Source organism: Acyrthosiphon pisum, chromosome A2, assembly GCF_005508785.2.
Source record: "Acyrthosiphon pisum isolate AL4f chromosome A2, pea_aphid_22Mar2018_4r6ur, whole genome shotgun sequence".
Lineage (NCBI taxonomy): Eukaryota > Metazoa > Arthropoda > Insecta > Hemiptera > Aphididae > Acyrthosiphon > Acyrthosiphon pisum.
The window spans coordinates 34,508,824-34,526,681 of NC_042495.1; the positions used below are offsets into that span (position 1 = coordinate 34,508,824).

A 17,858-nucleotide genomic window follows, 5' to 3' on the forward strand; every position below is an offset into this window, starting at 1 on the left:
AGTGACTACACCGTTTTACCTACATCGTGGTCTATAGTCTATATCATGATTATTATAATTATAATTCTTTATAATCGTGGTCTATACTCTAAGAGTATATCTAAGACTTAGATTCGGGTACTGGCATCGTTATCACCAATCTCACGCTGTTATCACTTATCGTCGAAACCCGTTATCACTGGATATCATGAATCACGAACAACAACAATACTGATTACGTCTTCTAGCCTATAGGATTATATTGGAAATTGTGATGGACACCGTCGAATGTCGTTGGGTATTTTTTAAATGTGTTTCATGCTACTTTTACGTGTGGCTCATTAGTAATTACGACCCGTACAACTGTAAACTGTTCGCGTGCCAAACTCCCACTGTTGGCGTTCAAGGGTTTCTGTGGCCACCATGAATATCTGTAAACCCGTTGCCGTCTGTGGGCGGTGGTTCGTCAACAAAATAACACCTCAGAGGCTGTCGAAATCTCTATGGACGAAATTCCAGACCAATTTCGGCGTCTACGACGTAGTAGACCACCTAGGAACCGTCAGCGATCCCAGGACGGTGCCGGAGTACGTCACGTTACCATCGTACGCGAAGACCGGCGTGGTCGTCGATGAGCCCGACCAAGATTGTCCACCGGAAATCCAAAACAAAGGTCAGATCGAGATGCTCCGGCAGAGCTGCAAGTTCGCCAAGTTCGTGCTGGACAGTGCCAAGGCACAGTTGAAAGTCGGCGCTACCACCGACGATGTCGACCGTTTCGTACACGATCTGGTCATCGACAACAACGCATATCCGTCGCCTTTGAACTACAAAGGGTTCAAGAAGTCTGTCTGCACGTCGATAAACAATGTTGTGTGCCACGGAGTGCCCGACGATCGGCCACTGCTCAACGGCGATCTCATATCTGTAGACGTCTCAGTCTATCTGAACGGTTTTCACGGTGATTGCGCCGCAACCTATTGCGTAGGCAAAGTGGACGACTATGGTAAAAAACTGATGAGCGTGGCCGAACAAAGCATGTACAAAGGCATAGAAGCTTGTGGCCCAGGCAAATGCTTTTCAGACATTGGGAGAGCCATAGAATTATACGTTCATCAACACGGTCATAATGTTGTATCGAGCATTACTGGCCACGGCATCGGTACATATTTCCATGGGCCTCCCGTTATTTTCCATTCTACTTTACACAGTTATCCGGGAATTATGAAACCAGGTATGGTGTTTACAGTTGAGCCTGTAGTTAGCCAAGGTGGTAGCGATGTAGAGATTTTAGAAGACGGGTGGACCATAGTAACGGCCGATGATTCTAGAGGAGCTCAATTTGAACATACAATACTTATCACCGACCACGGTTATGACATTTTAACAATTTAATCCGTTTAATGTGTCAATGGTAGTTTGTGAATTCCTTTGAAGTTTGAAGTACAATAATAGACACCTTCCGCTGCAAGTACAATATCATTGTGTTAAGGACTTAAAAATAGTTCTTAAATTTAAAAATTTTATTATGATTTTCCATTATATTTATTTCAGAATTGTATGTAAGATTATTTTCATATGTTGTTACCATCGAGTATAATATAATTTAATTCATAATTTTTACATTGTAACCTAATTAAATGATAATATACTAGATATATTAAAATGTAAGCGGTGCCTATAACTTATGAATTTTATCATAAAACTAATACAATCATAGTTGCAATGATTACATATTGTGTACTCTTGCCACTGATTTTTTTTCTGTAATTTTGTCAAGACATACAGATGTAATAGTTGCTATTTTTAATTTTTAAAAGATTATTAGGATTAATGTATTGCTTGGATGGGTAATAACTAATAAATGAACAATTTTAAGCTTGTCGTTATTTTATTTTTAATAATCACATCAAAAAATAAATATATTAATTGATTACCAATAACGATGAAACAAATCAAATGTTTAAACTTTATTTTTGTTCTTGACTTTAATAAATGTATAAATTGTAGGTAGATAACAATTATTAGTTTGATTAACATTTCTAAAATTTGTACTAATTCCAAAAAAAAAAAAATATTTAAGAATAAAATTAAAATATACAAACATTCATGTAAACAAAACATAAATTGTAAAACAATGTTGTATTCAATAATTATAACTGTAAAAATTGTTTAGTATATTATGTATAAAAATATGAATTAGTCAATATCCAATACTAGTTAATATATATTTTTTGTAAATGGTATAATATCGGTATAAAATTAAAGTATCACATTAAAATATAACTATAAAATATTCAGTTAATATAAAATACAAATTTGTAAAAACAATGATCATATAGAAAATTTGTGAAATTATTGTGAATTGAAATAAATAGATTAAATTAAGGTAATACAAAAGTTAAGCAAAGAAAAATATGAGAACATGGTTTTTCTTCAAGTATAAATCGTATAACCAAAATTGTATACATCTGAAAAATTATAACATAAAAAATTTGTATAACATGTTATAAAAAATATATATAAATGGTTACTGCATATCATAACATGTAATTCATGACCGCACGCAATGCAAATAAAAGTTCAGCCTGCATTCGTGCTTCCATGATCATTAAATTGATGTGAATCTGAAACAATTGTAACAAAATACTAGTAAGTATACATTACAAGTAGAACATTTAAATTTAAATACACTTTATAAATAAAAAAAGCGAGAAAAGTTGCTCTGCTACAATTTTAAGTTTACCTGTGTACCGCATCATTGGCGCTGTAGTAACATAAATGTTTTTTAATGATAAATCATTGCGTACTATAAAAAAATACCGAGCAGAGACAGTTTGATTATGGTCATAAAAACAAGAGGAGGAGGAGGAGAGCAGGTATTAAAAAGTTAATAAATGCTGGTAAGAGCAACCTTTTCTGGAAAAATTATGGTGGGTCCAGCACACGAAAGATTTTAGGACTAACAGTGCATTAACATTTATGAGTTGGTACACAGTTTAAATAAATTAGAAGTATTGTGTAATCTAACCCTTTAGGGTCCCCTTCTAGGAAATTTAAAGGCATTTCACTAATTTATTCTGTATGCAAAATTAAGATTGAAATAAGTATATAATTAAAATATTAACTATATAAATACACAGACTATAACTATACAGACTAAACTCTGGAACTACTTATCAGATCATCTTGTATATATTATATATGTTACGGTAAAAGTACGAATACCGGTTAAACCTAGGATTTACCCGATTTTTGCCGACTGCTGTTGGTAAAACCTAGGATATACAACATTGTTTGGTCAAACCCCAATGATTTTTGTAGTTCGGACTTTTCCAAACGAGATTTGGTAAATCTTAGGATAAACAATCAATGTTAGTAAAAGTCCAAAAATTTTTAAGTTTTTTAAAGTTATTAATTATTATTATTATTTATATTAGGTAGGTACTACATCAATGACTAATATATTAAATACACACATTTATATTATTGTTATATATTATGACAACTAAACTGAGATCGGCTTTTATTTTGATTATCATAATTATTATTATATGTTTGGGAATAAAATAAAAATGGGATTAGCTAATTCAATTATTCCAAAAAATGTATTACCAGGACTGCAAACAGAAGAGGATTTAGAGGCAGCACTTACAGAACCAAAGGCAAATATAGTTGAAGTTGGTGAGATAGATGAAGAAGTTGAAATCGATAAGGACACTGATGACGAAGTAGAGACACACACAGAAACTAAATATGTAGAAATAAGGGACGTAGAAAATAAAATACCAGCACGGATACAAAAAATTAGGCAACATCGAGAAGAATAACTTATTGGCCTACAGAAACAAGCAAGACAAAGAGTCAAGAGCAAATGTCAAACAAGAAAATGCCAATTGTACTAATTGGACACTGTCAAAATTAAAATTCCCGAAGTCAATCGAAGTAAAATTGATGCCCACACATTAATGGATAAGGTGTTACAAGTTGTGGATGGAGATTTTTATCGCCTGGGTACAAAAGCGGGAACATTCTCACAACTGTTCACTCGCAATCAGTTCACCTTATGTGAAGAAAATTTTTTATAATCGGCAATTATACCAGATAATGAAATTGGTATTCGATAAGCAGTATCGCAACTGTCTTTGACTGGTGGACAAGGACTAATAAGGTGTGATTGTTTGAAAAAATGTGTAACAAATAGATGTAAATGCCGATCCAAAAATGTACAGTGCAACTCGAAATGTCACAGTAGCCAAGCCTGCACAAATAAATAAATTAATAATACAATTAATTTAATTATATAAAAAAAATAATAAACTAGCACTACAGTAATAATATTATGCAATAATTATATAAATTTGTTGTCATAATATATAACAATAATATAAATGTGTGTATTTAATATATTAGTCATTGATGTAGTACCTACCTAATATAAATAATAATAATAATTAATAGGTAACTTTAAATAACTTAAACATTTTTGGATTTTTACTAACACTGATTGTTTATCCTAAGATTTACCAAATCTCGTTTGTAAAAATCTGAACTACAAAAATCATTCGGGGTTTGACCAAACGATGTTGTGTATCCTAGGTTTTTACCGAAATCAATTGGTAAATGTCCGAAATTCAAACATTTACCAACAGTAGTCGGCGAAACCTAGGATTTACCAGTAAATCCTAAAATGCCTGATTAACCAATAGCAACCAATATATTATACACCGGTGGATTTTCCTAAAATTTTCTTTCTTATAAACCTTCTCCATAAAACACTTTCGTTTAAAAGAAAATCAAGAAGATCTGATAAGGAGTTCCAGAGTTTAGCCTGTACAGAAATTTTCATTTCACATTTTTATAATTAGATATTATATTATAATTTATATTTAAAAAGTAAAGCAAATAGTTTATTTTTTTTATTATTATTATTATAATAAAATATTATATTAAAAACCCATGGCAACCATTTATAAGCAAAAATTTCGATCGGAAATCTCAAAATTCCCGCTTGAGCACCTTTCGGGGTTGGTGCTCTCCTTTTTTAAATTAGCCTCTCTTTTAAGTTGGACCAAATTAACACAGTGTAAAAAATGTCATCAAGATCGGTCCAGTAGTTTTGGAGTTTATCCTGGACAAATATTGTGACACGAGATTTTTATATGTATAAGATATGTTATTAAAATAAAAAAGTCAAATACAGTAAAATTATTTCTTCAGCTGCCTTAATCACTTTCTTTTTATCAACGAGCTACAAACACTTGTACTTTACGGAATCCATATTCAGCCTGGCTATGTTTTATACGATTTCAACAACTCTTTACCTATTGCACCATTGCAGAGGTTTATTTTGGTAAAATTATACGATTAAAGTCAAAAAACCACAGACAGACATTACAAATTATTGAGGGGACCAAAATACATGTATTTTCTTCTAATTACAGAGATTTTCTCCCAGGACTAAGCGTTTAGTTCAATTTATGGAGTTTTTCAAATAATTGAGGTTCGAATTATCAGGTGACGACTGTATAATGAATTGTTTGCTTTATGTTACCTTTTCACTTAAATCAAAATGTTTTAGTGCATTTTCGGTGGTTGTTTTGTTCAAACGTTCTGGGTAACAAGTAGCAGTCTTGACAAATACTCTCAATTGACTTCGAAGCAACTGTGTAACATCTTCATAATCATAATCATCATTTCTCATTCCGTAAATACAATAAATATAATTCCAAATTGCTCTACGGAATCGTGAAGTATCAATGTGAGGGCGACCACCCATTGTATAGTATGTCATGTTATAAGCAGTCTTGAACTTTTTATCCAATAATAATCCAATGTCATTAAATAAACGGTTAATTAACGAATAACCATGATGATCCCAAGAAAATTCCTAAAAATAGGAACAATAATAAGAATTATTATCATTAAATACTAATTGTATATTGTTAAATTCAATACATGAAACTAATAAATAATAAACAACATCAAAAAATATAAATCACTTGAACATAGCTAAATATTATTTTAGTAATAAATATAACTATAAATTTATTATTATTATTTTAGTACAATTATTAGTTTAACTTAATTCTAATTTAAAAAAACTGTTATACATTTTTTAACTATTGCTATTTTAAATGTGAGAGAATTATATTGAAATATATTTTGGGAATTAATTTAAAGGGACAGCGTTACCTAACTAAAAATGTAAATAGTTTGTGAAATTTAAGAAAATTGGAGCATTTTTACTAACCAAAATATTGCTGACAGAAAAAAAAAGCATACATCATTGTAAAATTAATATTCAATACATTCATCGCTCCGCTCAGAATCTAAAATGTTCTGGTACACATTTAATGTATTTAAAATTTTAGTTGAATTTATCATCATAATATATCATTTTTAATTGTAAATTATTATAATTACCTGCAAAATAAATGAAGATTGTTGAGCAAATTGTCGACGTGAGCAATCTAAGTAAGAATATCCAGAATCTTCAATAAAAGGCTTTACATCTGGATCCAAACCATTATCAGCAGAAGTATCACTATCACACAATTGGCTCTGAACCAGTTCATATCGCTGTATACGTTCTTGTTCTGTAGCTGGCTCACTTAGTTTTTTCATTCGTTCCACAATTGGTTCAAGACCTTCGTCATCAGATATCACACTTTCGTCAGCATAGCCTTGAATATATTAAATAAATAATATTACAACTGGTTTATTTTAATTCTTAGGTTGTATAACATAATAATTTCAGTTGACAAAATTTATCACAAAAATGTAAAACATTGTATGTACTAATTATCAAGTTTTGATACATTAACATACCTCTTAAGCATGGTTTGCTTCTACGTCTAAAATAAACACCAGTCACTTTTACAGCTCGTGGTATTTCATCATTTAAGTTGCAAGCATACACAAAACTACACAAACTATGAAAATGGACAAGTAGTATGATGGCATGTCCTAAATCTGACATTGACCACGAGTTTGGACCTTTGACGACTTTCTATTAAAAATAAAAATAAGATAATTTTAATTATCTTGCATGCTAAAGACAGTGCTTACTTTCAGTTAATTATTACAAATATAAAAATAAGAATTTTTTATTTTATTTTACTTTTATTATTATTTTATTATTAATTATACTTGTTGGTAGGTACAATAAATTGGTTTTGACAACGAAAGAAACTTTTAATGGTCAAGTTTTAATGGACACATTGCAAAATGTGGACACTGGACAGTACTATAATCCGTTTCGCGATGTAACTGACGGCATTTAACGACCTAGGACACTATTTCCTTCACTCATACATTGCAAGCGGCAGCGTTCTATAGCACTACAACTACAAACTATGTTTGATCAGGGGAAATAGTGATTGAGGTCGTTAAATTCCATCAGTTACATCACGAAACGAGTTCCTTCTATTGTGGAACAGAGTATAGAACTTTTATTGAAATTTACTAAAATATAATGAAAACAGTATAAATATTTTAAACTAATTTTTGAAAACAAAGAAATGTATGTTAACCCATTGCTAATCATTGGACGGAGGTACCCTTCAACCACTTCAATACATATTGAACAGACTATAATTATTAATGTACACACTTGATATAGATATTAAACATAAATTGATATTTATTTTTCATGTTAAAAATATGCTGATACATTTTAAAATGCATGTCTATATAACCACCTAAAGATAAGTCATAATTTTGCAGATAAGTTTTATGTAGTAGTATCATACATTCAATTGTTGTTGATTACATTAACTCTATATAGTATTATAAAAAAACAAATTTTACATTTCATCACATCAACATATTTGTCTCAATCGGTAGGTATATTTTTTTAGGAATTAAATATAATACAGGTAATTTAAAGTAAACTTTTTTCAAGCAATAAAAATAAATACTAAATTATTCTTATAAAATAAATAATAATTCATGACATCTAATTAGTATATTTAAACTTAAATAGATACATACTTTGATATCTTCTTTTGTTACTAGCCAAGGTCGATGTGCTAAAATCTTGTTGATTTCATATAAATTCCGAAGTTTACGAGGCACATGTGTAAGACCAATCAACCAACTAGGGTCACCATTATGTTCCAAAAATTGTTTTTTATGAAAATTTATTAGATAAGTGCACTTGTGCCGACCAGCTGCCTAAAAAAAAAAATATATTTGTTAAAATACAATAAACATTAAAAGAATATTAATTTCATAATAAAGAAATTGTAAATATTAAACATGATTGCAAACAATTGTAAAATTATCAAATGAGAATTATTTTAATAATTTAGATAGGTATGTTATTGAGATTTGAGACTACTTTTATTGGTTTTGATACAAAAAGTAATTGTAGTATATTTACCATAATTGCAATGTAGTGCCGATACTGAATAGGCAATGGACCTTCTCCATAAATTATAAATTCTTGAAGACTCAGAAAAGTCTCGAGGTAAGTGCTATGAAATTTCATGATATTTGTCACATGGTCCAACCCATAAACTGTATTGGCGTTTGATATTACATGATCCATTTCAATTTCTGCCTAAAAATGTGAAAAAAAAGTTGAATCAGTTAAAACAGTTAGTGTACCTCCATAAGCGTTCACTACAAATTTCAAAATAGGATGTTTACAAATCACAATTATTTTGCTGATTATGTTTATAGTTTTATACTGTGTGTGTATAAGATAATATATACTCTTAAAGACAATTGATCTACCCGTCTACAGAAATTAGGTTTTAAGATTAAATTTAGACTTATTTTAAACAACAGAATTAGCCATTAGGTATCACCAAATATTGATATAGAATGCACGTCAACAGTAGTTTGGCTGTAATATAATAGTGTTACAAACTCCTGGTTAAAATATATTGGTAATAAGCACCTTAACGCGATGACTGTCAGTCGACGCAATGGCAAAATACCAAATAAGCATCGCCGGCAGTAGTATTTCATTCTACGCATCAGACTCATGTGAATTCGCAATTAATAAAAGTATTCAGTTAAGTCAAAAGTCTATTTAATTAATACCTAATAAAATCCTTGGGATTCTATCCTAAAATAATGTAACTGTTTCCATAACAAAGACGAATCAACAAACCCACAGCGGATCCAACCGTGAGGGAATACAATAGTATGGAAGTGGAAAATTGATGCCGGCAACTCACAGTGTATATGCTGACAAGAGCATTCGTTTTTAAAAAACAGAAGCTTTACGGTCATTAGGTAGACGGGAATGAAAAATGTCCGTGATGCCACATTTTATTAGACGACCGTATTCAATATTCAGTTAATCCACTTTTTATAAATCAACGACATTAAATAATTGAACAGATTTTATATTCCTATTTCACGCGTTACAGACCACATTTGCAAACACAGTTCGGTCAACAATGCGTCCATGCGGCATCGAAACGAAATTCACTGTTTGGAAAATCGTCGGCAGTTCAAAGATTCGGAGGGAGATCGACGATAGAAAAACATAATTTCGATCGATTCCATCCACGGATCGCAAAAACAACCATACCGCAGATTCGTCAACCCATATTATACAATTGTACGTGTGCTTACCGCCTCCGCCGAAGGGTCTCGTTGTGTTTCAGTCGCGTCCGGCGGCCGCACGGGGCCGTCGTCTGCGAGCGGTGCCGTTGTTCCGTTGGCAGTTTGTTGCGCCGCCGTCCCGCCGTGGCCGTCATCGTTGTTGTTTGGGGCCTCCGTTTTCGCGACGAAAGAACAACCGACAAGGTGGGAAAACGGTGAGAACGCGAGCGGTCGATGCTCGCGGTGGATACGGCGCCGGAAACCGCGGATTTCGCTAACGAGTAACGATAACAGCTGACGAAATCTTGCCCGTAGATTGCGTAGATGGCACTGACTGTGAACGTCGGCGGGAGGGGAGGACCGTGGTGTGAACTCAAAGGTGCGCGGGCGACGAACGGTTAACGATTAACCGTGTAGTTTGTACTATAGTACGGACAGTACAGTACCGTGGTCTACCCACCGTCTATGAACTACGAGTGCAGACTTTTGTGTTCAGAGTCTCAGACTTCATTAGTTCAGCGTAATAATGTTCATCGTGTTGGAGGTTGAACTACTTGGACAGGTTGGACATCGGTGATCGCCGCTCGGTGCGGTCGCGGACTCGCGGCAGTGTTGTTGTTGTCGCGCGCGCGCATAATGACGTGATTCTACCGATGACGATCCGTCGGCGGCGACGTCGATGATAATGATAAATTGATAACAACGCTGCCGAAGGGCCGTCGTAATAATTTGAAATAATATTATATTTTTTATAATAATATAATACAAGTATTAAATAATAGTTATTTATAATGTATTATATTACTATATGTTAGTATTCATTGCGACGATGGTGTTTACGACTAAAACTGTTTACTATCACTTGTTAGTAAAAAAAAAAAACGATTAACAATAACAACATTATGTAATATGTACACGAGTTTAACCCCGCATATCACCGAGCTTCTTGTCTAGTCGCTGTTTACAATGTACATTGTACATAATAGATGAATTGAATATTATATGCGTGATAAAATATAAAATCAATAACAAAAAATGTGGGTAAGTGGGTGGGTACCGCTCTACGCTACAATTATAGATGTCGAGTGGGTCACTGTAATAGTGTAATGGATGTGTAAATGTGTTAGATTTGAATTCAATGATATAAAATGTATACGACAAACGATTCTGATTTCTGAGAAAAGTCTGTCAGCGTGTATTATACTTAAGGCCGTTCTTACAATGTATGGTAAAGTGTAAGAACGGCCCTAAGTATATTTTATATATATTGTTACTATTAAAGTAGTAGGTAATACAGTTGGTTGAAATATTTTTTGTCAACAAAATTGCATTTGAAAATTTCATCGTGCGTAAAATATATAATAATATATTATACTTCAAAAGTTTCAAGTAGGTACCCACAATTAATATTTTTAAAATTCCAACAAAATATCTAAAATTATTATTCTTTATTAAAACATCTAATTTAATTAAAATATGAATTAAAAAAAACTGTTTACATATTTTTAAATTTTTTGGTGACAACTAGTATATAATACTCACAAGAACTTTGTTTTAGATTTTTAATCATTAAACATTTTCATTTTTAACATTTTACAAACTTTTAACTAGGTACAAAAAAATTTGCAAATGTTCATGATTTCGTTGAATTTCTCCCGAGCCTCCCAATTTCTGCTCCTAAGCCTTGCATCCAAATTGTATCTCATTAATCATAACTCATAAGTTATGATAATATTATATTAATATGTGCGGACACTACTAGACAATATAGAGTATAGTTACTACAATAGAAGTCAATAGTTATAATGTATAAATATATGATGTACTTATTTTAAGTAGGTACATCAATGTATTGTAAACAATAAAACAAATTACAATTAACATTAATTGTCAATATTATATCAAACTGTTGGTTTTCTTAATGACTTGAGATTTTGTAAACATGGAATAACACACTGCAGTTCTATATTATACTTATTAGTATAGTATTATTTACTATTTACTAAACTATACTAACCTATGGGCTATATTGAAATAATATAAAGAAGAACAAACTATTCTAACTAACATATTATTGTGTACACTGGCGCAATTATCGGGAGTGTTGCGTGCGAAATTCACAAGAGATCTCATATACGATATGTCGATATTCCTACTATAATGTGTATTATACTAAATAATATAATAATAATTAAATAATAATACAATTAATGTAATATAATCTATATATAATATATTATAAAATAGAAGCCCCTTTTTTGTAAGTACGAGCATATCTCGAAAAGAACTCTACTTATTTTAATACGGTTTTCACTAATAAATCGGTCGAGTTACGGGAAAGATTTTAATGTATAATAATTTTCTTTGGTAAAATTAATTGGGTGGCTGAAAATAATAAATATCTATGTCTTTATATATATATAAATAAATGTTTGTCTGTATGTCATTGCGATCTCCTCCTAAACCACTAGACCAGTGGTTTTCAACCTTCAACGCATGTATAGGGCGTGCAGACTTACACGGCAGCGAAAAGTAGATAACAAAAACTATAAATTATTACAATTTTTTTTTAGTTTTCGAACGCGGCTCATTTGATAATAACCGACGACGCCCCTGGGAGCCGCGACGCACAGGTTGAAAACCACTGCACTAGACATTTTTTGTGTGAGTGAGTGAGTCCCTGAATGGTTTAGATTCACAATTTAGACCCAGTTGATTCAACCCGGAGAGTTGCTCAAACAGGTATTTTGAGATTTACGATAGACATTTTTGTTTATAAATGATTGCTATTGGTTATAGGAGAAATAATTAATAAAAATTAGTATTTTAAATGTTTGCCATTAGCTACACTGGCAGATGAGGTAAATGGATCATCAAATCGTCGCACGCTTATGGTTTCGAATAAAGAAATTTGAGAGTTGAATGTATATTTGTAGCTATTATATATAGGTTCCCAAAAACTACTTGACCAACTTTGTGAAAATTTCAAATTGTTCTTGGTGGATATATTAGGAAAGTTTAAAAAATAGTTTAAGCCACGTTCGAACCAAGTTACATATTATGTATGTATCCACTGAGTTAAAAAAAAAATCTTGGGGACATAACATGGTTTAGTAGATATGTACCTACTTCCAATAATACGGCTTAATAAAGGGATTTACAGTAAAAACTCCTACAATAAAAATTGTAGAGAACAATATTTTATACAGAATCCTATAAACCCTAATATTATAATTTATTGTATTAATTAGTTGGTAAATTATAACGAATAAAATTGAAAACATACAGTTCATCATGAAATACTGAACAATCCAAAATAGGACATCAAAAATTGAACTCTAAATTAATATGATTCTGGATAAAATTGTCTCCTAACATTTTTATTTTAGTAATAAATTACGTGATATTACTATAAAACCCCTTCAGTAAGCTGGATTATTGGTAAAAAAAAAATAGTAATACGAAAGCACGATTTTTGGTAAAAAAAAAAACTAATCACGCTGAAGCCGTAAAGCTGCGCCCGTCGACAGTTTCCGATACCATACCACAGTCCACAGATTATATTATAATCTGTCACCTAATGCGTGGCAATGCCAGAACTGTAGCATAACCGGTTTTCCTATCGTCATCGCGCGTGGCTTATAAATTAATAATATTGGTCGGTAATATAATTATTTTATTTTTTCCTATAATCCTATTATTGAACTAGAGTAGGTACTAGGTATACGGTACATCGGTACACCCAACTATAGCTCATAGTCGTATTTTCGACACATTTTAAATTTTAAGCCTAGGATCAGTCATTAGTGGCGTATCTAGGATTTTTTAAAGGTGTTGTCTCTAATATAATATATATATATCATACTACTATGTATAAATCTAAATATAGTTATGGTTATAAAAAAAAAGTGATCTAATATAAACAGTGGGCCAATCAAGACATTCGTGTATAACTATTATATTATATAAGTGATAATATTTAAAGGGGCTGTCATATCACTCATATCCTCCAAATACCCCACTTATACACCACTGCAACTGCGCCTCGTAAAGTAAAGTAGATTTAAATCAACTGGTAAACTACAATTGAACAATTTTAGATTCTGACCGGACTACCGGAGCGATGAATGTATTTATTTTACAATGATGTGTGTACAACTTTCAAAATGTTTTGAACTGTTTCTAACTGGACATTTTCAGTTTCCAATTTTATTATTATTTTTTCTATGAATGTGAATAATACTTTATTTGTTGGGTAAAAGAGCTTGAAATTGAATACAAGGCTTCTACTATATTGTTACAATGACATTTGAAAAATTTTAAAAATCTTTAGCCACAGTTCTTTTTTATAAGCATTTAAAGTTCAAATCTTGACAAAATACGAAAAAATCCCGAAAATCAGCAAATTATTTTGAGTTAAGAATTCATAAAAATTTTTCTTTTTACATCTAGGATTGGAAAATGTAATACAAGATTCCTCATAAGTTTGTTTACCTTTATCAAAAAAAAATAAAAATGTCTACAAGCAAATCAAATCAAATTTTTATGAGCGTTTGAAATTCACATTTTTACAAGATTGGACATTCACGCTCCATTTTTCAAGTAGCGATTTTGTTATTTTGTTGTAATTCAAAAACAAATAATTGAAGATACATGACATTTTCACTGAATGTTTATATTTTCGTTTTCTATACACCAAAAAATGTTGACTCTTTTTTAGCTGTTTACGGACATTGTCAGTTTTAATTTTTTTTCTATAATAATTGTCAATAAAAAAATTTAATAAATATTAACAATACATAGGCACACATTTTTTTAAAAAGTATTTGAAGTTCGAATTTCGACAAAATTTACCAGCGCAGAGGCATTTTACTTTAAAAATGTATTTCTTAATTTTATGCGCTACATGCAAATACTTAGATAGTCATAATGCAAGTTATGAGTAGGTATGCAAAACATTATTTAAAATTGCTCATATATCGAAAAAAAAAATTAAATATCGTAAAAAGTCAACATATAAACACAGATAAAGTTCTTATCTTGGAGTGTGATAAGGTCAATTCAATTAATAAAGCAGGCTAACAAAACAAGATTGGTTCTGCTGAACGTAAATTTGCTATGTTGCACGTGGGTCAGAGAGGTAAACATATAGTGCGCTGACATCATCTCAATACGTTATAATAATACATGTTTACTGTTAAAGGTCGAATCGTCGTATTGTTTAGACAGTTGTTTATACATTTATATAATATATAGGTAGGTTACCTATTAATAATTTACAAAATGTATTTTTAACGCATTACGTCATTATTAAAAATGTCATTATATTTCTAAGATAAGCGCTTTTATATAATATAATAATATAAAAATGATTTAACTTTAAAGTTAACTATAATATTTGAAAAGGTTAACTGCAATTCAATATTTTAAAGTTTTTAATAATTATAACCTATTTAAGTCTTAAAAAATTTCATTAATCGAATACAGGTACTACACTATACTACTATAGGTATCTATAAAAAAAAATACGAAATAATGCTGGGTCCACAGCACATAGTAAAAGTCAAAAGACAAGTAAACAAAAACAAAATCTATCACGGGACTATCTAAATTGTTTTTAAATTGCAATACTGCTTTGTATTAATTCTGTTGTCTCTGTCTAAACCCGGGCTTATATTAAATTGCAACTCACATCTTTGATCATATCAATAACTGATATATCTGAAGTCTGACTCGGACACACTGTAGCGTATTATATTGTTTCCATGTGCAAAGAGCAAATTATATTAAAATAATTAATATTAATGGGAAAGCGTGTTTATCACGTTAAGTAGCTATGTAAGTAGGTACTTATATAGTTATTAACTTGTTTTTCACAAAAATAAAAATAGTTTTTATATATTATACATTATACAATATTAGTGTATTAATTTTAATAGGTAGGCAGCAGCATCGTTTTCATAACTGAATATATTTAAAGACTTGAAAAGTTGAAACAAAACGAAGCACACGTATGTATAAAAATAAGTAATAAGTAATAACTAATAACTATTATTTTATTTTACATAGGTACTGAGTAAATCCTATTGGTTTTTAAAATGTATTATACCTATCTTATTCCTGTCAACACTTTACAATTATCTTATTTTTAGGTAGGTACCTAGGTATATAAGTGTCCTCCTACGGCTTAATAATTTTCGTGTAATTGAAGGTTATATAACGTCTTATAATAATAGAAATCGATTATTGTTGGTACTTACATACTTTGAAGAGTTTAATTTGATTTTTTGATTTTTTCAGTATATACTATATATTATTATAGGCCATAACTTATAAATACCTAATATGCAATAGTAATTTAACTAATAGGTATACAAAATAAGCGTAGGAATAATAGTTTCTCTAAAAGAAAAAACTATCGACAATATACTCTCTGGATATATATTTCATCAGTACATCTCTCAAATAGTCCTATCGGTTAAACTTACAAAAATATACCAATAAATTATAATGTGTTCATTGTTCAGTAGGTAGGTATTTATCATTTATTAGAACTTAATTAATAATTCTAAAATGTGGGTACTACTTACTATTAAGCAATATCTAGGTAATTGATGTTATTTGACACACTTGTCTACATATACTCGACTAATAACTACATATAAACGGATAATAATAATTTATATTATTGATAATATTTATACATGTGTGTTTTTAATACATTTATTTAAGATTTTTCTTGTAATTGTTAGAATACGACATATCACATATGCTCCGCAATGGCGTAATACATTTAAACATATTAATTTAGACATTATATTATAAGTTATAACCACGAATGATCAGCAGTTATTATGCAAAACCATTAAAACCAATGCAGTATCTAGGTGATATATTTTTTATTTAATTACCTATATAGGCTATTACAACTATGTAGGTATATTATAATTTATAAGTGTAAGAAGTCATATAACAACAAACGAAGTAAAAAATTTAATTTTTTGGTGGTTTATTTTATTTTATTCATTACCTAGTCACCTATATAGTATACACTAAATTATATTTTATAAACCAAAGATTTAAGGTAAATCAAATACTATGAACTAATATAATATATACATATGTATATAGGTATCTATATTGGTTTTATAACCTAAGTTGATAAGAATAATAAATATCAATAATAGTTAATAATAAACGAATAACAATACATATAGAAAAATGGAATATTATTTAAAAAAAAAATAAATTAAATAATTCGTAAATATAGTTAATAGTAGGTACTTAATACACGTGATTCGGTATCCACATAATAATTGTAAACTGTACAGACTACAGGGTATGACATTGTATACCAACATAAAATATATTTTTTCTCAAGTAGGTATATATTTTAAGGTAGATAGGCACCATAATTATCCATGATAAATTAAAGCATATTAAATTTATTATTTTATTTAATAATAATCTATTGTAGATATTCGTACTTTATTTTGATATACAAAGTAGATATGTAATATGTATAATACTCACATTGTTCTCATCCATGATGAAGGTAGTACAGACTTTTAATGTAACTTAGGTCTTTGATGGTCGAAATACACCTAGTTGAATATAAAATTATTTTTACTATGTCTAATATTTTCGAGATAATGTTAAATTTTATTAGTTTCAAAGGCTCAATAACAATAAATAGATAGGCATATAATGTCATTGGTTTTAAATTGCCTCTGTAGGTATAGCTAATGAATATTATTCTAAACACATTACTACATTCGGTATACTGCAATGTAGGTATATAGTACATATTATTATACTATATACTCATCAATTATAAAGAGATAAGGAAATTTAAGGAAATACATAGGTGGTAATCGGATAGTACTTAACTCTCCCACCAAAAAAAAGAAATAATAGATAATGTCCACTATATAGAGTCTAGAGTATCCATAAAATACATTTACATTAAATACAAAATGCCAAAGAGTGACAAAACTTTTTTTTTACATTTTATTCATAGTTTTACTAATAAAATATAGGGATTGGATTTCAATGCAAAGTCAATCTTTTTTGAGTGACCTTAGACAATGCTTTCCAAGAACCTACATTATTCGTTTCATAAAATAGTTACTTAAAGGGTAAAACATTTTTTTTTTGCATTTTTTGATGTTTTTCATATTTTAGCCTTTTTCGGTAATTATGTTAGTTTTATGCATACCTATTAATTATTTATATTTTGGCATGTTTAAGATTATATTGAATAATAGATCCCGTAAAGATATGCGTGTCTGCAGTCAACATTATCGTCACCACGT

The 17,858-nt window shown here is 30.1% G+C and overlaps 2 protein-coding genes across 3 annotated transcripts; one reads left to right on the forward strand and one right to left on the reverse strand.

The window, feature by feature from the left end:
* The first annotated feature begins 224 nt into the window (after positions 1-224).
* Positions 225-1,857, forward strand: LOC103310768 (methionine aminopeptidase 1D, mitochondrial). The gene has a single exon (XM_008190077.3). It carries the CDS (start codon positions 403-405, stop codon positions 1,372-1,374), a length of 972 nt encoding a protein of 323 aa, XP_008188299.1. The 5' UTR covers positions 225-402; the 3' UTR covers positions 1,375-1,857.
* A 2-nt stretch (positions 1,858-1,859) lies between these two features.
* On the reverse strand, positions 1,860-17,295 carry LOC100168736 (sestrin-3). 2 transcript variants are annotated; one of them, XM_016808633.2, is made up of 7 exons: positions 17,077-17,295; positions 8,366-8,545; positions 7,975-8,157; positions 6,811-6,991; positions 6,406-6,665; positions 5,534-5,869; positions 1,860-2,606 (listed from the first exon to the last, which is right to left on the reverse strand). In XM_016808633.2, the coding sequence occupies exons 1-7, from the start codon at positions 17,089-17,091 to the stop codon at positions 2,520-2,522; spliced, it is 1,242 nt and encodes a 413-aa protein (XP_016664122.1). In that variant the 5' UTR covers positions 17,092-17,295; the 3' UTR covers positions 1,860-2,519. The 2 variants fall into 2 exon arrangements, with proteins under 2 accessions (XP_016664122.1, XP_001943649.1); XM_001943614.4 differs by lacking the exon at positions 17,077-17,295 and adding an exon at positions 9,574-10,382.
* Positions 17,296-17,858: the final 563 nt, after the last annotated feature.

Excerpts from the sequence above, each read along its gene's own strand:
- LOC100168736 (XM_016808633.2), bottom strand. Across the intron at positions 6,992-7,974 it reads TAACAAAAGAAGATATCAAA|AAAGTCGTCAAAGGTCCAAA; the intron begins GTATGTATCTAT and ends TATTTTTAATAG. Across the intron at positions 6,666-6,810 it reads AAGCAAACCATGCTTAAGAG|GCTATGCTGACGAAAGTGTG; the intron begins GTATGTTAATGT and ends AATATATTCAAG.
- LOC103310768 (XM_008190077.3), top strand. The coding sequence starts at position 403 with ATGAATATCTGTAAACCCGTTGCCGTCTGTGGGCGGTGGTTCGTCAAC.